Source organism: Hippoglossus hippoglossus, chromosome 22 (genome assembly GCF_009819705.1).
Source record: "Hippoglossus hippoglossus isolate fHipHip1 chromosome 22, fHipHip1.pri, whole genome shotgun sequence".
NCBI classification, from domain to species: Eukaryota; Metazoa; Chordata; class Actinopteri; order Pleuronectiformes; family Pleuronectidae; genus Hippoglossus; species Hippoglossus hippoglossus.
In genome coordinates, this window is record NC_047172.1 from 19269138 (window position 1) to 19294612 (window position 25475).

At 41.3% G+C, this 25475-nt stretch overlaps 1 protein-coding gene across 14 annotated transcripts in view; it reads right to left on the reverse strand.

The window, feature by feature from the left end:
• Positions 1 to 25475, reverse strand: part of kiaa1109 (KIAA1109 ortholog) — an 84906-nt gene that overhangs the window by 13962 nt on the left and 45469 nt on the right. For 3 of the 14 annotated variants that reach the window (XM_034575552.1, XM_034575553.1, XM_034575551.1), the window contains exons 49-79: positions 24042 to 24240; positions 22934 to 23197; positions 22511 to 22604; positions 20850 to 20900; positions 20375 to 20581; positions 19334 to 19569; positions 18178 to 18422; positions 17921 to 18026; positions 17196 to 17293; positions 15419 to 15607; positions 15108 to 15276; positions 14163 to 14374; positions 13286 to 13369; positions 11630 to 11828; positions 11220 to 11279; positions 10829 to 11055; positions 9872 to 10048; positions 9198 to 9328; positions 8936 to 9059; positions 8683 to 8795; positions 8132 to 8222; positions 7247 to 7312; positions 4993 to 5261; positions 4596 to 4811; positions 4152 to 4332; positions 3880 to 4069; positions 3371 to 3532; positions 3140 to 3279; positions 1552 to 1750; positions 794 to 994; positions 125 to 301 (exon numbers count right to left, since the gene is read on the reverse strand). In XM_034575552.1, coding sequence (XP_034431443.1) covers positions 125 to 301; positions 794 to 994; positions 1552 to 1750; positions 3140 to 3279; positions 3371 to 3532; positions 3880 to 4069; positions 4152 to 4332; positions 4596 to 4811; positions 4993 to 5261; positions 7247 to 7312; positions 8132 to 8222; positions 8683 to 8795; positions 8936 to 9059; positions 9198 to 9328; positions 9872 to 10048; positions 10829 to 11055; positions 11220 to 11279; positions 11630 to 11828; positions 13286 to 13369; positions 14163 to 14374; positions 15108 to 15276; positions 15419 to 15607; positions 17196 to 17293; positions 17921 to 18026; positions 18178 to 18422; positions 19334 to 19569; positions 20375 to 20581; positions 20850 to 20900; positions 22511 to 22604; positions 22934 to 23197; positions 24042 to 24240 — 5077 coding nt within the window. The remainder of the gene's footprint in view (positions 1 to 124; positions 302 to 793; positions 995 to 1551; positions 1751 to 3139; positions 3280 to 3370; positions 3533 to 3879; positions 4070 to 4151; positions 4333 to 4595; positions 4812 to 4992; positions 5262 to 7246; positions 7313 to 8131; positions 8223 to 8682; positions 8796 to 8935; positions 9060 to 9197; positions 9329 to 9871; positions 10049 to 10828; positions 11056 to 11219; positions 11280 to 11629; positions 11829 to 13285; positions 13370 to 14162; positions 14375 to 15107; positions 15277 to 15418; positions 15608 to 17195; positions 17294 to 17920; positions 18027 to 18177; positions 18423 to 19333; positions 19570 to 20374; positions 20582 to 20849; positions 20901 to 22510; positions 22605 to 22933; positions 23198 to 24041; positions 24241 to 25475) is intronic. The other 11 variants (XM_034575565.1, XM_034575564.1, XM_034575559.1 and 8 more) reach the window with 10 other exon arrangements.

Here is a 25475-nt window from a genome sequence, read left to right on the forward strand (position 1 = left end):
CATAAAATATAAATTTTTCATACCATTTAAATTTTACAGAATGTCCTAGATGAGTAGGAAAATGAATCGAGAAGACAAATAATCTACTGCATGAGGCCGCCTTCCACTGGGGCTGACGATGTACCTGAGATGTTGATGAGGGTGGTGTCCATTTTGCCGCCTTTGGCAGGAATGAAGCTTTCGATGAATGTGGGACATCCTGTTCTCCTCATCCTGGATAAACTGACCTTCACAAACTCCAGGTTGATACTCAGAGAGTCTTTCCTCCCTGTTACAGAGGACGGCTCCTCGTCTACTGTACCTTAAGGAAAAGAGGAGATAATTATGATGCTCTTTAAACTTTAATCTGTTTTTAATCTAAATGTCCTTTCACACATTAATAAGAGTTGGAAGTAGAGTGAGATAATGGTGTACCTCATTATTACTAAATATATACTGTAAAGTCAGCTGTCATGGTTATTCTAATTCATACTAGACTTATATATTAATATTTGCACATGTTTATTTAACCTGCTTTTTTACACAACTCCTATGAACAGTGCAACATCTCAGTAAAACCTCTTTTAATGCAAAATTAGCAGGTTTGCACAGGTTTCTTTAAACATGGGTAAAACCACAGAAAAAAGGGGATTGACTCCTTTCCAACTAAAGATGTTAGTGGGTTTTTTGACCAGTAGAATAGAGGCTTAAGTCTTTATCAGCCATAATATTAGACGCCGATTTTTGTGAAAACCTGTATCACTGTTTCATAAGCACACAACAACATTACAGCAGGTTTTCCCTCTCCTCGTACCTAATGGCCCCGGGCCCGGAGGCAACCCAGTGACAGCAGATTTCTGCTTTCCGGCCCCGTAGGGGTGGAAGACGTAGAGGGAGAAGTCAGACATGCAGGCGGTGAAGCTGAGGCCCGAGGAGTTACTTGGGGGGCCGGTGAGGTCCGACTGACTGCTGCTGTGGCGGCTCCTGCCTAGAGGGCTCCCCAATAACGGAGACGCTGGAGGGAGGTGGAGGAGAGAGGATGTAAGACTGAGCAGGAATAAATAAAGTAAAATATGACAATCAACAGTGGTAGCAGGTCCAACACCACACGAGATTGTTTTTTGGACACAAATGATAAAAAATAAAAAAATAAAATCACATTTTCAGAAAAGAGGAAGCCAATCAGATCACAGGTCTAAATGAACTGTCTGTTGCACACTGCTTCATATTCATGGTATTCTGTCATATTAATTCACAACCAGTTCCCTTTGGACTTCAGAGCAAACTGTATATTTACTGTACATGTGACTGGACTAAATAAAAAAGAAGACCCAAGATGCAGCAAAGTAATGAATGCAGGAGAACAAGCTGTGAGCAACATTAAATCACACAGGGCCCAGACATAGCATGGAGCGACTGCTAATAGATCAGCTCACAGTGTGTGACAGACTGAGTGAAAGAACAGTGAAGAGGACAAAAAGTGTGTGAGTTGGACCTCACACACTTTATTCTTCACAACCTTTGCTAACTTTAACCATTATTCTATTGAAACTGAATGAGGCATTGTCACACCTTTGCTTGGAGGTGGTTTAGGGATATGTTGCCCCGGCGGGGTGGAGGAGGGCGGCGGGTGTGGTGCGTCATTGGGGTGGCCTCCGGTTGGGGTCTCCAGTTCCCCACGGTTGGAGGAGAAGACCAGGTCTAAAGATGGCAGTTTGAGCATACACTCCACCCTGGACATGGGCAGGCAGCTGAAGCGGATCTGAGAGGGCTAGACACAAATGAAAACCGAAGATATGAATTAAAAACTACAAATACACATCTGTTTTTTTTTTTTTAATTCACAATTTAGTTAGAAAAATGTGGAAACTTGATGTGCAATTACACAGACATCAAATACGTAGGTAAGAGCATGATGTAGATCACTGGGAAATTTCATAAAATAACTGCATCTCTGCAAATTCTCTGAAAACAGTAAAATGGTAAGTTGGTATTTTGCAATATCCCCATCAAAAAGCTAGTATTAGTTCTAATTAGTATTTCTACCCTGTGTGCTGAGCATGACTCATCTTGGAATTGACAAAGACCACAAAAAACGAAAATCAAACAGACTAATAAAACTGATCTGTGTTGTCTCTGATCTCCTCCGCTCTGTTTCCATATCAGTGGGGCACCTACACACAAACGGCACATTCAGAGTTGTGTGTGCGTGTACGTGTGCATGTGCTTATCTTGACTAGGAAATATTTTATGCAGGAAATGGAGACATGAAACTATAACAGGGCAAAATATGACTTCTAATTATCCAATTCAATGGTACTACTATGAGTAATAATAATAACAATAATAATAATAATAATAATAACAATTTAATAAATCTATGAAAGAATTGGTTAATGCGTGATCGTTCTGACCACCTTCAAGCAACAAGATCATCATCTATCAGCACAACCATGTTAAGTATTAGAAGTTAGTCGTATATTGAACATAAATGAGATTTAAAAAGCAATAACAAATGTTAAATAGAAAATTGACTGATTATTTTAATAATTATTATTCTAACTTTTCTTTAGATACTGCTAAAATAATAAATTAGTGAAAATCAAATGTTGTGACAGCTCTAATGGCAATAAACTATAACCACTAAAATATACACAATATAAAGTATAGTGCCCATGACACAGAAACACTCTGGAGAAACTGGTACACATCTTTTTTTTATGTCACCTAATAAATCTGATTTTATAAAATGGGATTTTTGTAATTCGTTTTTTATTTAATTTAATCAAATTAATTATTTTTAAAGTGTTCTGTTTGATATATTATTTACTTCATTTTATTTCTTTTGATTAAGGATTTTTTGACATGTTAATTACAATTATTATCTTGTTTTCTAACTTTGTTTTCAAAAGTGCTATATGAATGAATAAATAAATAAGAAGTATGACCCGAGGAGAAACAAGAAAAATGTACCAAATTCAAGACATATGGGTAAAGCTAAAAAAATTTAACTCATCAATAGGATCAGATGAACGATGAAAAATGCGTGAACAAGTTACTCAAACTAATTTTATTTGTTAAGGTTATTATCTAGTGCCGCAAATGTTTGTGAAAAACTACACTGAGCGAGCTGTGAGAATTGCAGTCAGGTTGTTCGTACCTGGACTCTAACATAGACGACCACGTCCACAGGGAAAGAGGAGTAGGCTGAAGTGGAGGAGGAAACCAGGGAGGTGGTGGATTCCTCCAGCTGTTCCACGGGGTCAAACTGACCCATGTCCTCCTCCTGGGAAGCTACAGCTGAGAGAGGAACACAAACACACAGTAAAGACGTCTTTCATACACATGTACAATAAGTATCCTTAAAGATCAGTTGGTGCAATGAAACAACCTGCGTAGCTCCTCTCCACTGGAGTGATAGGAATGGTCTCCAGTGCTTTTTCCAGGAAGTCCAGCAGACAGGGACTGATGACCATTTCCTCTGGCAGAGTCTGGAGGGCCACCCAGGCATACAGCTTGGCTGCCTTAACCCCTCCACTGCCTTTACCTTTGGCTGCAGACACATGAGAGCTAGAGTCACGGCTAAGGTCTAGACCAAACGTCTGCAACACTTCTGGCAGTTCATTTCGTAAACTTTAAATTAAGCGGAATCACTTTAACAGTAGTTTCTGTCTTTGGTGTATTTCCCTATGTGGTGCACATCAATATGCATGAGCCACTTTGATCAAAGGTGCCCTCTGGATTCATGCCTTAAAAATAAAGGATGTAATCACATGCATTTGATTCGGTGGGTCTACGCGTGGATGTAAATCGTCACATCGGAGAGACGTGGCACTCTTAAGTTCGCTGATTACGGATGGTGCTCGGGCATGCAATTAAAAATGAGGGAATGCTCAGTACCTGATGGAATAGGTGGGGGCGGGGGAGGTAGGAGCGAGTTAGTCTTGCTTTGGACAGCATTGGGAGGGTTGGGAGGGCCGATATCTTTCATACCATACAGCTTTGACTCTTTGGAGAGCGTGCGGGGGAGAGACGATCCACGTGAGGCATTGGGCGACTCCGTCTTCAGGGTCTTGGAGTTGTAGTGCAACTGCAGGGAAAACATTACAAAATAAATAAACAGAGCGCAGTAGAAACTTGTGGATAACTTGGATACTGAGGGAGAAACTGACCTTAACATCTACTCCTGGAATGTAGAAGACTGTGGTCTCCATGTCATTAGATTTGGTCTGCAGAGAGGAGGGACATTTCTTTCCAGCTAACAGATGGGTGGTGGAGGTGTAGGTGGGCTGCAGCTTCTTCTTTTTGGGGGGAGATTCTTGGTCCAGACTCCTGAGGCTGCGCTCGCAGCTCCTATAAACCCCGCAGGGATAGAGGCTTGTCATATGTAGAAGGAAGGTGTGCTTATGCCTTATTCTGTTTGGTTAGCTGAATATAGAAAGTTGTACTTCTTGTTTCCACTGAGAACAGGCTGTCACCTCTGTCTCAGGTACAGCATTAAAACTTTATCTGGCAAACCATTCCTGTTTGATTTGACTTTTTAAGCAACATTATTTAAAAAATGAATTGGTTAAATTCTGTAGTTTTCAGAATGAATAACATGAATTTCATCGTACCTCCTTAAGGAAATGTCCTCGTGCTCAGGCTGCTGAGTAGTGGGGTGAAGGACACACTTCCCACTGTCAATCTCCACACGGACATCCAGCTCAAAGTCAATGTTTCTCTCAGTTGTTGGGCCACCGAAGCTGCGGTTGGCAGGCGTGCTAGGCCAGCGCTCGCTGAAGAGCTGACTCACGGCAGAAAAGCCAGAGGACTTCCTGTGAGATGCTTGGCTGTGAACAAACAGTTAAGAGGATTGTTTATTGGTTTTCGAAAACTGCGAAGCTGTATTCACGGTTGAAAACATTAATCATAAAAGCAAAGCTTTCACGCAATTAGAACATGAGATTAACGGCGCTTTCCTTAAAACGTTATCACAGTTATGCTTGAGTGGACAAAAACAAGACAACTCACACAGGCCTTCGGTAGCTCTGTGGTTTCTCTCGCTCAAACTCGTCTTCCTTCTCGGAGTCTTCGGAGGAGGAAGAGGACAGGTCGTCGCGCCGCATGTCATCATGCTGGAAGGGAAGTGTGGGTGAGAAGACAGCTGGTGTGCCAGGGGCACTGAAAACTGAGTGCTGGCCCTCGCCAGTGGATGAAGAATGAAGATGAGGGTGATGATGAGGATGAGATGGCTCATCAATGGAGACTGACAACAGGTCGACCTCTGTCTCCTCAGGAAACTTCAAAGAAGGGCAGAAAGTCAAACTCACACAAGGGGACAGTTTATACGTCTGTATAAAGCTCTTCCTATTTAAAGGCATCAATTAAGAATTTTGCTGATGTAGTTGATGACTTAAGTAGGAAGGTAGCCAAGAGATCGTAACTTTGAAGGAGATAGTGTTTTGTAAATTGGACCATGAGGATCACAAGTTTTTTCTTGTCTTTATTTATAGCCAATCGGTGTTTGTTTCAGTTTTATGACTGCATGTTACAAAACACTACCAACCTGCAACTGTTCAGAGGAGGTGAGAGGTCAGATACTTTCAGTGGAAAGAAATTAAACAGAGAGTGTGACAAACAGGAAGATGACCAAAGACATGACACCCCCACAGGACCAAAGGAAAAACACACTTTCAAGAGGATGACCATGGCAAAACACCGGAGTCTGCGAGCAGAATGTCCTTAATAGCAGCAGGAGAAGAAGCCCAGCTGTCAGCAACAACGACAGATGCCCGAGAAAGGTTTGGAAAGAGGCTGACTGCTGCTGGACACTGATAAATGTGTAAAGAATGAAAATGTGTGACGAAAGCAAACAACATCTGAGACTAGTACAGATTTGTGACCAGTCTGAGGATCAGCTCAACAACATTGGTTGTCCTGATTTTTTTAAATCCAAGAAACCCCAATCATGTTGTTAATGTAAGTTTGTTCCTAAATCAGTGAACAATGGAAGTAGGTGGTTAAGATGACAGAAGGAAGGACAGAAGTGAAACAAACTTGGTCTGCTGCCTTTACCAGAGTCAGTCTGGGTCTGTCTTCATTAAAGAACGATTGAAAGAAGCCAGATGGATTTGATTATTTACACCAAGCAGGGAAATACCACTAAAGCTAAATTCTGTATTCAGTCTGGGTTCATGGGAAATAAAACCTTTTCTTTTAAATTTACATTTTCACCTTCATGATGGTTTCTGTCTAGTAAAATGTTTAGGGTAGAACATATTTCTCAAAGTCTTGGATTAAAGGATACAGCTAATATTTTTGTTGACAGAGTCAGATACAGATCAGTCAAAAGTTCAAGCATTTTCACAAAATGCACCTTGGTGGGAAACTTGGTAAGTGTTATAAGTTCTTTACAGTACAAAAACAGGAAGGTAACACTGTTTAAGCCTTCAGCCTTTCACACAGGAGACGAGTGAATCAGATGTGCAGAGGGGGAGAATAAAGGAATTACCAACAACGTACTTTTTCCCCTTCCGATTATTTTAATTATATAAACTATTCATAATTTGTGATGTTAGGCAATAACTGCTATTAGACAACATCATTTTATAGCAGAATCAGTGTATGTGGACAGGTTGTGTCAATCGACAGCTGACAGACTGTGGTTCAGAGGCCACCCATGCATCGCTGTTAGAAATCAGTCCATGTGTTAAGGTTGAAGATAAGTTGATTTGGATGTTTTTATGCAGTTTCAAGACAGGATGAGAATATTAACCCTCCATAATTCATTGAGCAGCATACCGACCATAACCTTGCATCTATAGGGGGAAGCCTTATATTTTACGAGCAAACTAATATCTGAAAGCACACTTGGGTTTCAGTCATCCAAATATAGTCAGGGATGAGCTGCTATCTCATATATCTCTGGGGCAGATGAAGCATCAGGTTTTTTTGTCAACAGAGGAATAATAAAGTGTGTGGAACTTTAATATTACTTTTAATACCACATTTAAATATAAATCCAGGTGATCTCTGTGCACCAGGAAGGAATCATAATATAACCAGGGACACAAAGTGCAGGGTAACAGTGTGTTATTATGCAAATGAGCACACTGTTGTATATCTATACACCAGAAGATAATATCTCATCATCCTGTCTTGATTTTGCATATTATAATCCTGTCAGCACCGTAAAGGAAATCAAAGTAGAGAGGAGGAAACAGAAGTAGTATTTGTTGGTTAGGATTTTTAATTAGTTAAATTGAATTTTTTGAACCATATATACCTTGAATATCTCGTCTGGACTGACTGGTGAATTTGCAGAGGCCAAGGCCAACGCCTGATTATTAATCTTCAATTAAACAAAACAGTTATTCAAAAAAGTGTTAAAAAGGAAAACAAATCCTCAGAGCACAACGGTGTCTCCCTTTGAAGCATCTCAAAAATAAACTGTAAAACTGATGATCCTATGACATCATATGAGTCACAGCATCATGTAAATATCATGGAGCATGGTGATCAACTACAGTGCGAAACAAACACAAATGAAGGGTGAGATGATAACATTCAAACTGTCAATATAAAATGGCACAAAACCGTCACTCATCTTAAAGGAGACATATTATGCTCATATCATTGTAATTTGTCTCATGTGTTCAGACTGTCCATTGCTGCAGCTCCTCTTTTAAGCCTCTGTCTGAAACACTTGGCTTTAGGTCCTGTCTCTTTAAGACCCCCTCCCGATAAAGCCCAGTCTGATCTGATTGGCCAACTAGCCTACTCTGGTTTGATTGGTCAACTGCTTCCAGTACAGGATGGAAATATCAGCCTCTGCTCTCGCTTTGCCTGGCTTTATTAGGGGTGTAGCAGAGCAACTGCTAGATGTGTACTATGTTATTTCGGGGCAACATGATGCCAAATGTGGGATTAACAAATAAACAAATGGCTGAGTAGTGTTTTTTGTAGGGCCATGAAGCTCCCTTACCTTGAACTTTGTTTTGTTTTTTAAACTTTTTAACAGATCTTTTGCATACACAAAAAGCCATACCTTAGACAAAACAAAAATAGAAAAAATATCATATGTCTCCTTTTAATATTGGTTCAGTTCGAATGATGTGTTATATCTTTCTGTGAGTAAAATGGTGCTGAAAGTGTTAAAATTAAGTTTTACCGTGTCCTGGATGTTGAAGGTGACCCGGGGTCCGGGAGATGAAGCATCCATTCTGATATCTGGCAAATCATCTACATCTCCTATTCTGGAACTACAGACACAGGGAAACGCCAAGTGGCACAAGATACAAATATATAAACATGTCAAGTTTTAATTGATATTAGGTTGCTCTTAGTAGGTTTGAGTCAAGACTTTTTTCCTTGTTGTTCATCATGTTTAGTTCCTGTTGTTTTGATTCATTAATTCTACTCTAGAGTTAATGAGATTAATTTATACAGGCTCTGCAGCGTGTGAACTGCTTTAAAGACATTAACTTTGAGATCTCTGTGTTATTCTATAACAAATGGGGCAAACACTTTCCCTCCTCAACAGAATGTACTGATTTGCGAGTCACCACATCCTCTTTGCGAGAGCGTTAATGGTAAATGTGTTGCAGAGGTCACAGACAGCGGTTACGTGGTCTTGTTTGTTTACAGTAAATGCTAGTTGAAGCACCTTTAATGGTATCATTTCTCTGATTATACAGTGCCAGGGCTGCAATCGTTTGTTACCTTTGTCTGTCCATCCTTTTTAGAGGTGGCCTGCCTGCGGCTGCAGAGATGCTTTTGGAGCGGTTGTAGCTTGGTTTGTAGCCAAGACCCCACTTATCCTTTAGAGAGGCCGCCTACAGAGCAAAGAACACAAAAACAGGTCCCGTAAAAATATATGGCACCCATACTGTCACTATTTTGTATAATTTCAAGTGGATAGAGCCCGAGGTATAAAAGTAATACAACTCTAACTGTGGAGGAGATGGTTGTTTACCCTCATGCTGGAGCGACGCAGTTTCTTCCTGACATCTCTCCTGATGTCGTTGACGGCCACAGACTCCAGCTGCTGATAGCGCTGGATCTCCTGGTTGATGGTGCCTTCACTGGCCCCAAGCTTCCTGCACTCATGAAAAGAGGATGATAGTTTTAACAAGATAGCAGTGGAACACAAGACTTTTCTTTACCAGTGTAAGCTTTTAGAATGATCAATATCAGATCAGAAGGAATGAAGTTAAAGTTGGTAAAACAAATCTTACTTGAGGTCGTCGATGACCTTGGCCTGTTCGTTCAGCTCTCTGATGTCCACCACCCTCTTGGTGAACTTCCTGCCTCTAGCGTCAATCACCTGGTTCCCCATCACCATTTGCCTCCTGGGGTCAATTGTCTCCTGTTGGGTCAGAGCATTGATACACACCAAAACAAAATTATCTGATAAAAGTCATGACAAACCTGCTGATCAAACAAACCATTTTGTCTCAAAGGTTTCTGCCAGGCAGCTGCTGTAAGTAAGAAGACATCATTCCCAAACCTATGATTAAAGGTTTATTTCATTGTTATGATTCGGTTAAAAATGTTATGTGTAGTTTAGTCAGACACCACAGTTGACAAAATTAAATATCACAAAACAGAAGACACCACCACCACCTTCACCATTCCACTCAAAGTGAAAGAGGAAAAAAATACAGCTCCGATGCCACATGAATTGTGTAACACCAATTAATTATTTTCACCCGGCACTGAAGCTCAATGAGGAGGGCAGTGAAAGTAAATGCTAAGCGACACTAGCATGATATTTAGCTAGAGCGTACCACAGCATTGCTTAGCATTAAGGAATCCACAACCTTGATCTGTTAATGGCAGGTGATTGAGATTTGACGCCACCTTGCCAGTGATTTATTCAGCCCAGAGAGAACAGTGTGATGCTACATACACAGGACCAGGAGAGAGGTCTTTGGGCCCTGTCACAGCTCGCTTGCAGGCGAGGCGATTCACAATTTGAGTAGTCGGGTGACACAGACACACTCTGAGGCCTGGGGCTGAGGCCCAGGATGTGGTTTACCAGACGCTTCCTTAAGGTCAGCCGAGGGCTGAACTGGCACTCTGGACTCTGTAAACAACGGCAGGGACAGATGGATGGACAGTTGGAAGAGTGAACGACTTAACCCTCTGAAACTTTGAGGGAAGCCAGGTAGGATTTCTTTACATGTATTGATGAAATATTAAAAAGGGTATCATTCAAAATTTCAGGATGTATACACCTATTCGATTTCTGTGAATCAATATCATTCTAATGTCTGTACAGTAAATATGAAGGAAGCTATCATGAGCAGCCTGTTAGCTTAGCTTAGCTCAAAGACTGGAAACCGGTGGAGACGTCCAGCTCTGTTCAAATGTTACGAAACCTGACTGCCAGAACCTTGCTATTCAAGAAAATGTATCCCGTTTGAGTAATCAACACAAAAACTAAAGAGTAAAACCAACAAGGAGGGTCATGTGACAGAGTATTTCTTGGTCGGGCAGTGACTTCCTGCAGTCTTGATGTCACTGTCAGGTAACCAGGGAGCCAGCTGTACCTTGACAGACAGACCGTAAAACCACAAACTGTCACTTTGGATGTGCTAGTAGGTGCTTTTCAAAGATTTTCCATTTCTGCTAAGCTAAGCTAACTGGTTTCTGGCTGTAACCTGATATTTAACAGACATTTGTGAGTGTAATTGATATAAAAATATAATATAATCTAACTGCTGCCAAATGAATATTACTCTTAAAATCATATTAACAGTTTAATACCATCAGGATTGGTTAAATAAGTCGAAACAGTAAGTCAAAACTCAAGTCCCTACGACCACAAAATAAATGCAAACGAATGCAGCCTCTATTGACTGACCATGTGAATGGTGGGTGACATGGTGTCAACCTCGTCCTCATCTGAAAGGTCCGCCATGTTGACAGAGTTCAGGTCGGCGATGTCGTCAGTGTCCTCCTCGCCTGTCAGTGATGTCAGTGTGTTGCCTAGAGCATTCAGGCGCTTGCCGATGTTGGGATCCATGTGCACGTCAATGCCGCACATTTTCCAAAGCACGTTGAGAGTCCAGGTACCAGCGCTATTGCTCTCTGTTTTGAGGAGGACGATACCAAGAGGGAGAGAAGAGCACAGCAGAGGATGTGGATGAAATTAATGCAAAAATAAAAATTTCAAACAGTTGTCTCATGCTTATTGTGGAGCTGGAGGGTGTGATCCATATTTTATGGACTATGGCTTAGTCAAAAGAACTTGCCTGCGGACGGTTGCCCTGTAGTCCTGGAACATACTTCATATGTACCATCAGGGACTACACCTGCACACGGACCACATACAGAAACAAGCCAGTCAATATTTCTGAGATGCTGAATGGAAAGACACAATTCTGCTTCTACCAACTGAAGCCAGGTTAACAACCACACATAACAAGAACATTGAGGATACAGTTAGAAATAGAAAGAATAATTCGGAAGTAGCTCAGGAGCATTAACATAAGGTAAAGCGAACAGCCCATTCCAAACAGGCAGGTTGATAACGGACACTCCCTGAGAAGACTCAATTAATCATTGATCAAGTATGGGTGTTAAAAAAGGGTTATTGTAAAATGGAAACAAAATTAACCACCTCAGTAACACTTTTCAAACTTCCATATAATCGGTCACTCACAAGCATTCATGACTAGATCCCCTCGGATTTCAGGCTTCCAATCATCCCAGGAGGTCTCAAAGCCCTCTGCGAAGCGGATGCAGAAATTCTTGAAATGGCCTTTGCTCACCAGGGACTCGGAGGAGCAGGCAGTGATTAGCGTGCTCTCGATGGTCAGAACCAGCGCTGAGCTGGCATCAAAATCAATGCTGTGGTTGGCCTGGCGGAGGGGCAGGCAGAGGGAGGTTACACAGGGCCAGGGAAAATGGGAAAAGAATCCACTTCCATGTGTTCGGAAAAGGCATATTTACAGTAGATGGTAACATTTCATTCTGCCGTTCTGTATAACCACTTGAATAATCAAATAAAGTAATGATAAATGTAGTTACTTTCATGTGCATTTTAATACTTTGCAGGATTAACTCGAATCAAAACATGCTAGTTTTGCAAAACAATTATGCCATAATGCAAAAACATGCAGATGAATGACTATAAACAAGGACGGGCTCAGTATATACAGCTACAGGTGAAATGTTACCAAGCTTTGCAGTTTGTTAGATTATGTTTTTGTCCAGGATTTGAAGTGATTTGTCCATATTACCTGAATTTCTGGATATACTCTGCATTGGTACTAAAACAGGAGTCTGATCATTACCTCAGTCATAACTGGAGGCAGAGGGAGGACAATCAACTAGTGAGGGGAGCGCTCAGTTTTGGGAACAGTTGTGGTGAAGAGGGAACTGAGTCGCAAGGCAAAGCTTTTGATTTATCAGTCAATCTTTGTTCCAACCCTCATCTATGGCCACAAGCTCCGGGTAGACCCAGAACACAAGCACCCAACAAGGGTTTTCTCCGTTGGGTGTTTTAGCTCAGCTTCACAGATAAAGTCAGGAGTTCAGACATCCGGGGTGAGCTCGGAGTAGAACCGCTGCACCTTCAAGTCAAGAGGGGACAGTTGAGGTGGTTTGGGCATCTGACCGGATATCTCCTGGACGCTTTGCTTTGGATGTTTACTGGGGATGCCCAATTGCAAGCAAACCCACCCAGAACTCGCTGGAGGGACTAAATATTCCTACAGACCTAGGACCACCTCAGGATGAGCTGGAGAGCATGGCAAGGGATGTCTGGGATACCCTGCTTAGACAGCTACCTCGAGCCCGGATAAGCAGAAGACAATGGATGGATAACTTGAGAAAGGTAAATGTGTGTCCACCTCCTGACCCTCCAAATAGAGAATTATTATTATGACTTTGATCAAGATCAGACCATAGTTTTGGGGCAGTTACCACAGGAATCCAGGTAAATTAATACCCACATGCCTTCCCTTACAAAGCCTGCCATGTGAGGGAAGGCATGTGGGTATTAATGTCCTTGTTTAGTGTTAGGTATAACACTTCATACAACTGCATGGTTGTCCCTGAAAATTATTTTGGCAAGACATCAGCAACAATCTGGACATCACCATTGTCTCTTTTCTGTAATTACACACCCCAAACACGTCAGACACCAGGTCAAGCTTCATTAGTTGTTTTGCCAGCTTTTAACAGAGTAGTGTGACTTGCTATTGTTAAACAGAGGAGAACTTGAATCGTGTTGTATTTATGGAAGAGAATTGATCACAGTAAGTCATTGTCCCACAACAAGCCATCACAAGAGATGTAAGAAACTGTCGGTTACTTTTCTTGTATTTTTATGGCGGCCTACAGATGTGCTGGCCCCAGCTTCAGAGTTGATGCCCTCCGTAGCTGGTGCTTGTCCTCTCTATGGAAATAAGTGTGACATGACAGCTGGTATATCTCGTCACTATGGACGTAAGAATAACAAGACAACTGATATGGACCATTCATTAATATCCAGTGTTTCCCCTAAAAATGTTCTATAAAAGGCTAATGCAGCAGAAAGTGGAGGGATGAACCTATCAAAAATCAAAGATGTATTGTGTTGCATCAATAGATTTAACTGTTAGAGAGACTGAGAGCAACAGTGTGTGGTGTAGCAGATTAGTGGGAAGGTTTGTATGTTAAGTTACAAGCCTTTCTACCTTCTTTACACCTACTGTAACCTACTGTAGGGGAAACACTGATATCACAGCTGATAACAAGAGAACTGCTCTTTTCAGGAACAAAGAACATGGAAGCAATTGTGCTTCTCAAGGCTACTGATAAAAGCAAAATGGTCATCAAAGTACCAGAGGAGATGAAAAAAATGTGAGACTAATCTGGAATGAGATTTTAAATAATAGCAAGCAGTAGAAAATGATTTATCTTAACAAGAACTTGCTTTTAAAAGAAGCAAACCATGACCTTCGCATGTATGTGGAATACTGAAAAAAAAGTGCTTAACACTAAGGAAGATGACAAAACTTTGCTCAAGATATAGCCCTGCATTTATATGTAGCATCAAAATGTATACGTTACTACTATTGTGTACTATTGTTTATAAATCATATATGAATATATAGGTATACAAGTATCGTATATTAAGTTCAACATCTACAGCCACAAGTTTAAATGTAAAAAGATAAAAAATGAAAAAACAATCGTAGCTGGTGTACCTGTGTTGAGCCGGTGATCGGCAGGCAGATGCCCAGGTCGTTGACGGTCAGTTGCAGGAACAGTGTGCTGAAAGCCTGAGCTGACGTCTGCTGGATGCCTGGCAGCTTGTCCACCACCTCTTTTGTGGCCATGTGGATGTCCTTGTTGAGGGCCAATCGCTGCTCGTTCCAGTTGTCATAGGCTGCCTTGTAATTCAGCCAGAAGAGCACAGCTGCAGGAGGGAAGACGGGAAAGGTTGAACGGACATGAAATTGGAACATGAATGTCATGTGAAGCCCGTCGTTGTATTTTTGTTGAATGTGCGATACATGAGTCAGATGCAACCAGTGTTGAAATGGGATATACTTGAGAGCTATATTTAGTCCCAAAATACCAAAACATGCAAGTTGAAACTGTTTGTTGTCATTGTCAACTTGGATGTTTTTGTACCAAACAAATTTAAAAAGAGACATGGTCATGACTTTCTTCCCACACAACAAAAATAACTCACAAAGTCTCATGTCAACAGATTTTTCCTTCTAGTTTGAGGATAGATAAATGTTTTAGAATATGATACACAAAGTGTGCACCAATTGTAAAATTCAATATACAGTATTTAATACAAATACTCAGTATGCAAGAGGTATGGATTCATTCAGGGTTCGGAGGCTGGACTGGTACCAGCTGGGTGGGGCTGAGAGATGAGTGCGATCCCGTATGAGTCATACGGGGGAGGAAGTACGAAACGAGACGTTTCGATAACATATTTCTTAGAATTGACTGAGTGAAAAAGTCCGCGGAGTGAATGTTATCATACTTTGAGGGCCCCTACTGACCCCCTTCAAGTCATTACGGATAGTTAAAGCCCAGAAAATGTATTTTACACAATATGGGCCCTTTAAGGCACATAAGTTCAGTTTTAACATTTGATATTAGATGTGATATAGACAATATGTAAATTGAACCTCTGTCAAATGCCACAGGCTGAGCGAAAACAATCGGCCTGTTAAGTGTGATGAGGACGGCCTCCTTGTCTGAGGAGCCACTGATCTCCTCCTGCAGCGCATTCCGAAGACCAATCCGTGTTCTGAAGTACGCCACCTGGTGGAAGTCTGAGCCAGCTTCTTCATACACCTGTACAGTGAAAGGAGAAATGGGATCAGGGAGCAACCTAGGATAAGTGCAAGAGGAACACAACTTGGTAAAAAGCATCTGTGTCTGCATCTGCCCCCAATAGATTTCGCCACATGTAAACCAGTGTGAGGCTGATTTGTACCTGGTGCTTGACTATCTGTCCCAGGGCCAGGTTGAGATCCACTTGACATTTGCCAAACAGTTTGAGGTAACTGCTGCTGCCACCAGGCTGAGCTTTGCACTGGATCCTGTTGGACAACTCCAGTTCGATCAGGCCCGTCTCGAAGCGCACTGCTCGCATGGAGGGAGTGGTTGCTGTCATCTGGATTCCCTGTAATCAAGGCAGCAACATTCAGAAAATTCCTCCAAGATTAACTGACACTCAAAACACAAGGCAAGGTGAGTTTCAGACACATGCTTTCACTCAAAGTCACACCCATGTGCCAAGCATCTTTCAGTCAACTACGTTGAATGCTGCGCTGAGAACAAGTAACAACAATACAATAATGTTTGATGCGTCACTGTTCAAATAAACACCAATTAAAACTTGAATAAGTACAGTCTCAGGGTAGAGGTGTGGTCCAAATTCAGACAAAGCATTATCCTTCACCAACAAAGACCTTTTCAATGATCTTTACTAAAACAAATTTAGGTTTGATTTAAGCCTATAGTTATTTATTAGTGCAAGTCCTGTCCAGATTAGAGCTTTTATTTGACAGAATGAAGATAACAATTGACTGTCTGGAGTTCATTTCATGATCAGTAGTTAAAAGCAACTTTAAAAGAAGCTTGTAGGCCGAGTATCAAGGCAGCAGGTAGGAGGCCTTAGGTGTTTCAATTTCTGTCAAGGCTGCATAATCTAGTGGGAGAAAATATAACAAAGTGGTGGCACCGGGAACACCGTCACCTTTCCTGAGATGGATATCGATTGACTTAGAATTGTATCTGCTAAAAAACAATGCAAAGTCATTGCGTGACATGGTGGATAATATTTGATATAAATGAAGATATTTGTACTATCATTATAGAGGCGACCTGAGACCCGATCCCTCAGACCACATTCAAGGTTGTCTGGGACGCAGGTGGTCACATTATTTTCTCAGTGTGAATGCAAAGAGCCCATGGGCCACATATGAAGGGCCGCCTACTCAGCTGATGCCCTCTGACCTGCTACAATTTCAATGTGAATCAAAAGCATTTTTACTCTTCTCAATGCCCATATGTAGATTCTTTTGCAGCCACCGCAACAACAGCAACACCGCCACTAATTCAGTCAGACACTCCTGACTCCTCTCTCTCTCTCACACATACACACAGTGACAGTAGCACATCTGTAAACTCAGACTGGGTAAAAAAACAACACAATTCGCTCTTTGCAAACACAAATGAAGTATGTGATCATTTGCATATACAGCAGGGGAAGGGAGATCCGCTCACAAGTGGAAACAGGAGATTATACCAGGTGTGAACAAGCGTATTTAAAGCTGCCCACTTGTGATTGGATACCTCAGGACGGATGTTAATACCAGATCTGAACAGGTTCATAATTAACCTGAAGTTTGGTTTTTCAACACCTGTGTTCTGACTCTCTATTTTTAACTTTTACAGCTTACTACGTAAGGGCGTTCGTCTATAGTGCGTTATTCTTATCAGAGACAACAATGATCTTCATGGGGGCAACGGTATTAGTAACATTCAGAACTTTAGAAATGAACCTGTCTACGAGACCACTGATAAGAGATGAGGGTAGATCTGGTGTGAGTTTAAAAAATCTGGCTGAAGAATAACAGTGCAGCTTTTTTTCCATTGTTAGAGAGAGAGAGAGAAACACTGGTTTTATTGCTCATAACAAAAGATATGGACCAAAACCATTCGTGACTGATGTGCTGTTTCTTAGTGACAGGAGGAACATGAAATACCTTGAACATGAGGCTGAGTGAATACAGCAGGATTTTTGGCTTGTCTGCATCAGTTGAGGTGTCATGCTCGTTCCACAGTGGGATTGGTTGTTCTCCTCCTGCACGCACAGAAAAGATACAGGTCAACCTCACATGCTCTCGTAGACTCTTGAGAAATGCTCGATAACATGATATAGTGGGACTCTATCGTCCGTGTATGTCTGAAAATGTGCGAGGTGTAATATCTGATGAAGTGTCCCATTACAACTAGATTTTAAGACTTCTCCTTGATGAGATTACTTGCCACAAACTCGGCTGAAGGCTATACCATTACTCTTTCCGCTAAAATGGCATAAAACTCCCAGTTCTCCCTCTGTTGGGCAATTACATCGATCAAGCTTAGTGAGTTAAACAAATTACTATTAATATCGTTGTGGAAATGAACACCACTGGATTTCTGCCAGTGCCTTGAGCATTGTTCTGTGTGGAAAACCGATTTTTTTCAGTGACTTAAGCGGCAGCTGTAGGCTACAGGATACTGCGGGGAGCAGTCAGATGTTTAAGATTAGATTAACTTTATTGATCTGAATGGAAACCTGGGCCGTTACAACAGCGGGAGAAGTGAAAATGATAGTTCTGCTCAGGTTCCATAGATATCTGTTGGTTTGTGTCAAATCCTTTTCACACAGCAACTCACCTCAGTTACAAAATGTATGTAATAAGTGTGTGGGTCTGAGTGACAGTACCTGACACCTTCTGAATAACCTCATTGACCTCCTTCATGAAGACCTTCTGCAGAAAGACCAGGTGGTTGAGCAGATCTGTGGTCAGGTTGTGTTCAAATGAACCAATCTGCACATCAGAGAAGAAAGGGTGTGATTCCTCTTAAGCCCCTTTTCCACAACCCCCCCCTCAAATACTCACTCATTTTGGTGTAAAAGAGGTAAGAGTGGACGATCAGTTTTTACTTATTGTCTGGAATATTGCATCAGGATTGTCTTACCTCAGCCACACAACGCAGGTAGTTGCCTTGCAGGTAGTTTCCTTGCTTGGCTGGGAAGTCGTCTGGTGCCCAGCCCTGATCTGAGTGGCTCTCGTGGTCCTCCATGATGTATTCTCCTGACATGGTGACTGGAGGCAGGGTGAGGCTCGCTGATGGTGGCATGGTGGACATGTCCACTGGAGACACTTTTGACTGGAAGCAAAGCTTGTGGTTTGGCAACTCAAAAGTGAAACTTGTTTGTGCTCCTAGAGGGGAGACAAGCAAGAAAAGTTTTAATATTTTAACATTTTAACTCAATATTGACATTAAAGGTGACACTGCACACTTAAAACATATTGAGTTGTTTGTTGTTCTGCTGAATGTGTTAATTAATTCACAAAGAGAAAAAACAACAAAGACAAGTTCCTTGTATGTGTTCACGCATGCTTCTAACTCTGACAGAAGGCAAATATGCTGATAGACGAGGCCATCATCCATCATCGGAGGCTGACAGTGATCTCCTTGGAGATTCGTTGAATGTTGTTTTAACAACCTATAGCTACTTAACAGCTGTGTTATTTCAATGTGTGTATCTCACACATAGGATACTGAAGGTCATGGTTCGAGAAAATAAAGTTTGATATTATTGATATATGATTTGTTGAAACTGCAGAAACACAACGTTCACTCGTGGTTGTTCAGTATTGTTACAGAGAGGTGGTTCCAGTATCATAAATTATCTTTGACAAGCACCGACATTGACAGCAGCCATGTTTCATTTATATTTAAATTGTTATCAAATTAACCTGTGACAGCTGATGACAAACCAGCAGCCATTCAACTAGTGATGCTCAGCAACAGGTAAGAACGAGAAACGGCAGCTTTATGTTTACTACACTGCACCACTAATGCGACAATGTGGAGGCTTCACACACAACTTCCACCTGATGTGGTGGGGTGTAATGAAGTAATATTAATTTGTAACTGTACTTAAATACATTTTTATTTGTACTTAACTTAAGTAGTTTTATTTCCAGGTACTTCCAATTTATTCTTGTGCCCAGTCAAAAGAAAGTTCCTGTGACATTCCTGAGATATCTTGACAAATGGACATACAGGAAATGTCTCCTAGTTTTTAAACATGGAAGTCAACGTCACGCGTTTTTTTCACACACACCTGTCATGCCATGGCTCTTCACTCGCCCCATTTTGTACTCTGCCTTCAGTGAGGGCAGGAGGGCAGCTCCGATGGTGATGCCATCCATCATGGCGCTGAACTTAAGGACAATGGGCTTCTTCTCCAGGCCTTCAGGAAGCTGCGGGAATTCATTGGCCTCCACGGGGGTCTGATTGATACTGGATGCTTTGTCCGAGGGCTGTGGGGTGGGGGTGTCTTCTCTGTTCGGAGGCTGACTGTGAGGGAAGAAAAAAAAAAAAAGTTCTTTCAGACAGGAACAGCAGTGACTTCGCATTGATGAAGGAAGCGCAGTGTCATTTTCACTATGTTAACAGTTGGACGAAAAAATGTATCCAAACTGACATTTAGCGATGCCCAGTTTATCCAGGGACATAAATATGAGTCCAGCAGGTGTTTTATAAAGATCAGTTCTACGTGTGAGTGATTAGAAAAGAGCAAATTAGCAGTCTCTTGTTCACCACCACTGAGTGAAGCGTCTCAGTGCATTAATCGTAATCGAGGTAAAAGATTGAAATAATCTTAATATTGATTTGAAGTCATATAACCCAGTCCTAGCATCAAGTATCTCAACTTTTTCATCACATCAATCCAAAACTTTTCACTTGTTAAACTGTGAACTGCAAAACTGTATATAACTGCTTCGATTTAGCTAAGAGTGTTTTATGCAGAGCTTTAGAGATCCTGCCTTCAAATCCAGTAAATATCAAATTATAGAAAGTTGTTTTATATCCTAAGCACATCTCAAACTCTATAAATATATTAACATAATTCAGTATTGCCATGGAAACAGTCCACAGACAGGCTTTGCAGGCAACAGTGGGGGTGCGCTGTCGTAACCTGTCACTAACGTGTGGCGCTACTATCGAATGGCATTAGGGGGTACATGACAGGTATGAATCTGTCAGGCAACGGTTGCCATTTTTTAAATCAAGGATTTTAAATATGGCGTCAAGTGTAAAACATTAATTTGTTTTCATGCCATGATTGACATTAAAATATGTATATAAGAGGCAGACATACATGTTGGAAGGTTGGCGAATGAGGTCAGAGATCTGTTTCGAGAGCTGGTGCGAGCTGCGGACCATCATGCTGTGTAAAGTAGCCGGGTGCTGGGGAATGTTGATCATGATGGCGCCCACTTTGAAGACAGCTGCATTGTTGGTCTTAAGTCCTCGCTGGGCGCTGTACAAGGCCTGGGACTTAGCAATGTTGCATTTGACCACAGTTCTGAAACACAAGAGGAAGCTGGAATGAGCAATAGCACTTACATTTTCTTCCCCCTTCCAGTTGACATAAACATATAGATGAATGTGCAACTGAGGTGAAATTACTGCGAGGATGTCAAACAGTGAAACACCATGCAGATTGAGGGGAGCGGTCAGTTTTCTGGGCACAGGTAGAATGAGAAGTCACGACACTGACACACGGGTTTTGATTGACTGATGCATGAGGACTCTGGATGGTATTGGCATGGTGGTATGATATAGTAACATACAGAAACTCTTGTTTAGCTGTGCTGGTGGGAGATGTTGGGAAATCCTCCAGTCTATGCAAGCAGTTGGAAGAGAAAGCCAAGGAAAGTAAATAAATGAGGTAAAAGAGCATAAAAAAGGTGTGACACAGTTCTGATGGGGTGAGAACACAGTTTCCCACGAGCCAAACACTGAGGAGGAACATGTGGTCAGCTCTGAGGCTTGTGCTCCCTTTTAATTGGTTTTGAATACTTTTAGATAGGTTTTGGAATAGTGCAGTATTTAAAAGGCTAGGCCAGGGCTTTCCAAACGATTCAGCCTCTGATCCTAAAATAAAGGGACCAGAAACTTGCGAACTCCATTTTCGCTGGAGTTGGGAGTAGATCACCAGTGTTTTCAGTGGTACTGCAAATGTTCCTGCTGCAATTGATGCTGATGCCAATCTTTTATAAATCACTTATGGGGGTATGTTGGGACAAAGAAAAATCAGAGTCGTGATAAAAAAAAAAATTTGAATTAAAAAAAACTTGAATTTTTGTAATGATTATGGCTATAATGATAATGATTTGTAATACCATTATGGTTTCTAATTCATCCTTAATTTGACTTAATTTATGGAAATCATCTTGCGACCCCCCCAGGGGATCCCAACCCCTAGTTTGGAAACCACTGGGCTACGTTGAGCTGAGCCATCACACAGGACCACAGTTAAATTTAATGTTGTAATTTAAGTACATCTGGAATGCTGTTCTAAAGTGAAAATGTTGACAATCTGCTGATATTTATCACCATTGCTTTAGTTTTGATCCCGCTATTTCTATTTATCGCCTTCTGCATGCTGGGTTTATTAGAATCAAAGAGGGAAATATGTGAGAGCCACTGCAAACACTCTGACTTATACCAGACTTTTTGGGCAACTCTACACATCAGTTACGACTACAAAGTGCCGAGCTGTCTGCCGTACACAAATTTCAATACACGGGCTCCGTTTGGAGTATTCTGTATGAAAACAGGATTAACTTTCAGTTATATTTTCACAGTGGGAGCATCTGTTAAATAAAATGAGATGAGAAAAACACATCTGTGAAGTTCTAAACTGAATCAAAGTGGTGTGGAGATACATCAAACCCTCTCGATGCATGACTACAGAATCTTGTAACCTGATGGAGGTGGTTATGTTTTACGGAAATTGCTTTGCATTAAAAACAAGAACTGCTGTTTAAATTACCCGGCAGGAAAAAAGTCGTTGAACAACAATGCTTGTTAAAAGTACAGCACCCACGTTTCTCTTTCATTTCAGGTCATTTTCAAACACAGATGTGCACTCGACATGTAAGCATCTATGCTGCTGTGTTCTCATGCCGAGCACAGCAAAGACTTCTATGAAGTTCTATACATTTGCAACCACAGTAAAAACCTGTTATTAAAAGGTAAATAAGAGGTAGTACTAATTAGAGAAACATTAGTACATGCACACAACTACTACTCAATCAACAAAGCATCATCCAGAGACAGGATTAATTCACTGTTGAAATATTCGGTGAGGTTGCAAAGTATAATTAAAACACTTTCTTTTACGAGGAGATATAACAACCTTCATATTTAAAAAAGGCTTTGTTTGTATATTTTTTTGTGAAATCCATTTGTAAACTGGCTGAAGTGAAGAAGAAGAAGGTGTACATACTGGATGTCAGGGGTTATACCCTCCAGGAGGACAATGTTTACCCCCCCTATATGAGCCGACGCACATGTCTCAGTCATTTTCTGGTGCAGGATATCTGTAAAAAAAAAAAGAAAGAAAGAAATGATTACATCAAACAGAACTAATTGTGCAATATTTTGGGAAATCAACCACGAATTAAAACACATTTTATGTATTCAAAATTTAAGAAAAGTTAGACCGAATCTTAGAGAGGAAGTTCCAGGGCTGAAGATGTTATAATTAAAAACTGGAAAGCTCTGATGCTTGACTCGTTTCAGACTTATCTTTTTTCCATAACGAATTTGGGAAATTAAAGGCGGTGCAAAGTAAAAAAAAAAAAAAAAAAAAAGTAAATAGCTAACACTCGCTAACATATTACCTATATTATTATAGAACCATCCTCACCTTTCATCTTCTCCTTCAGAGTAAAACTTCCGTGGATCTTCTTAAGCTCGGCCTCCATGGTCAGCCCACCGATGTCAGCCTCCAGGTGGGTGCGGTTCACCATGCCGATGCCGAACACTATGAGGGTGACGTGCTGGGGCTCGGAGCTCACCAGGCTACGTCGCCGCCCGCCTGCCCCCGGGGGCTTGTTGGGCGTGGTGGGGTCCTGCTGCTCGTTCTCGAAAATGACTTTGCAGAGCGGCTCCAAGGGTCGATGCCCACCGTCTGTAGAAAATACACATGTAGAAGAGCTGATGGGACGTGATACAGATTTACACAAACACACTTTTACCTGTTTCTAAGCCATTTTTCTGTAAAGAAAGACATTATTTGTGGAGAATGAAATAACAATGGCATGTTTGTGATAACAACTCTATAAGGCATCCATTCCCTCACTGAAACAAGGTGTGTTCTGTTGAAGCATTGTCCCAACACTAACGCAGGAATCCGACATATGCGTTGGAAGGCTTCAACGGAAACACTGCTTATTCAGTTTTAATGGTGACATCATGCGTGGCCAAACTGCACTGTAGTTCCATTGCAGTCGAGCTCAACTTTTCAAGCAGCAGCACAGGAACCATCAAATTGCGTTCAAAGAAATACGCAAACTCAGACGCTAGCCAATCAAATCCCATTAATGCAAATACAGATACTGTTCCTGTCGGACATCTAACGTCAAAATGAACTTTGTATGAGATAAATATGAATAAAGATCACCAAAATATGTTAAATGGATATTTAAATGTGAATAATTTAACTGTGAGAAAGGTGTTAAGACCAAAAGCTGTGTACTTCAGGTCAGAAGAGAAGAAAGGTAGTTAGGAAAAAAGCAAAGAAATGAAGTGTCAGAAAACAATGTGGGGTGTAAGGCTTGTACGAAGCAGAGAAAAAAGTACTGCGAGGAAGATGGAAAAAATGGAAATAGCCAAGAAGTGAAGAGAAAAAAAGTGTACAGCAAGGTCTTGGGAAAATAATGTGTGGAAAAAAACATAAAAGTGAAGCAGAGATTTATGTTCAGGCGTATGAAAAGAGGACAAAAATAAAGAATTGACTGACGGCTGATTCCCACCTGACAGGCAGTTCTCAGGGGAGCTTTTCTCCAGGATGCCAGTGGGATCGGAGATGAGGGAGTAGAAGTTCAGCAGCTTATACATGTTCTGCCAACATTCTGCTGATGGCTCGCTCTGCTCTGACACTGTGATGGAGTCAGAGTCATCCATCTGGATTGCCATGTGGTCTGCAACGTCACGGGAGCCCTTCCTCGACACCTGAAAAACGTTATGCAATATTGGGCATTATGAAACATTTATTAATGCTGCAATATTTAACATGGACCTGAAGGCTAAATAAGCAGCTTGGCTGACTTGATGTTATTACCCCTCTGTTTACTGTAACAGTTCATCTATAAGGCTGTCAGCTGTCGTGAAAGTTAGATGTAACTAATGCAGTGCCCTTCCTAAACCTGGGGCCTCATTTATAAAACAGTGACTAGGATTCATACTAAAAGTGTACGTGCGCACAAAATTTAAATCTGATTTGTAAAACCGTGCACACGCACACCTGAACGCAATGTTCACTTTATAAATCACAGTCCACCTGGAAACGTTGGTACTTTGATTTGTCTTAAAAGTCCGCCCTCTACACGCCCACATTTAACCATAAATGGTCAATACAAAGCACCTCATGAATATTAAGTTGTGTTGCTGACCAATGGGTTTCCACGGTGAGTCATAGCATCAAGCGATGAGAAGAGGAAGCGACACTGACATGAGGTGTTTGTTAGTGAGGTGGAGGTGAAGAGCGATTTTATGGGACAGCAGTGATGCGATTAATAAAGAGATACACTGATACACTGCTGCTGCTGATAATACAGTGAGTGACAGTGAGCACAATAGAAAGAACGAGCATGAAAAAAAAAAATCTAATTCAAAGGTCGAGGCAAAAAATAAGCGCTGCACCCTGTCAGAATGTGGGGGAACTTGTTATATCTCCTGGACTTATTTTAATCATCCAAAACTCTAGGATTATTAAATTCAGAGCAGTTGTCATGTCCCTAATCTATAGAATTTAACAGAATTGTTATTATTATATGCTTGTGTTTGTACTGGGATGGTTCGGTTGTGTCGGTCACTCTGTGTGATACTGGACTCAGTTCAGCACACAGATCACAGATCTATAGAATCTATATCAGCTGATCAGTCATCATCATGGGACAAAAAAATCGTTGTGATTTCTGAACCCTCGTTTCCTCCTCATCCTTCCATTCGCGTGCAGCATTACGCACAGTGTCACCGCAGTATTTATGTATTTAGAGCAATTGGACCGATTACCTCGCACATCAGTGGATCCTATCCTCCACTCTGGGATATTATTTGGAAATAGAAGTTTCAAAGTGAATAGATTTTCTGAATTTTTTGTAAGTGATCTCCAGTGCGCTCTGTGCGCCTAATGGCACAGTCTCATTCACTGCAGGGATTTTACACACACACACACACACACACAC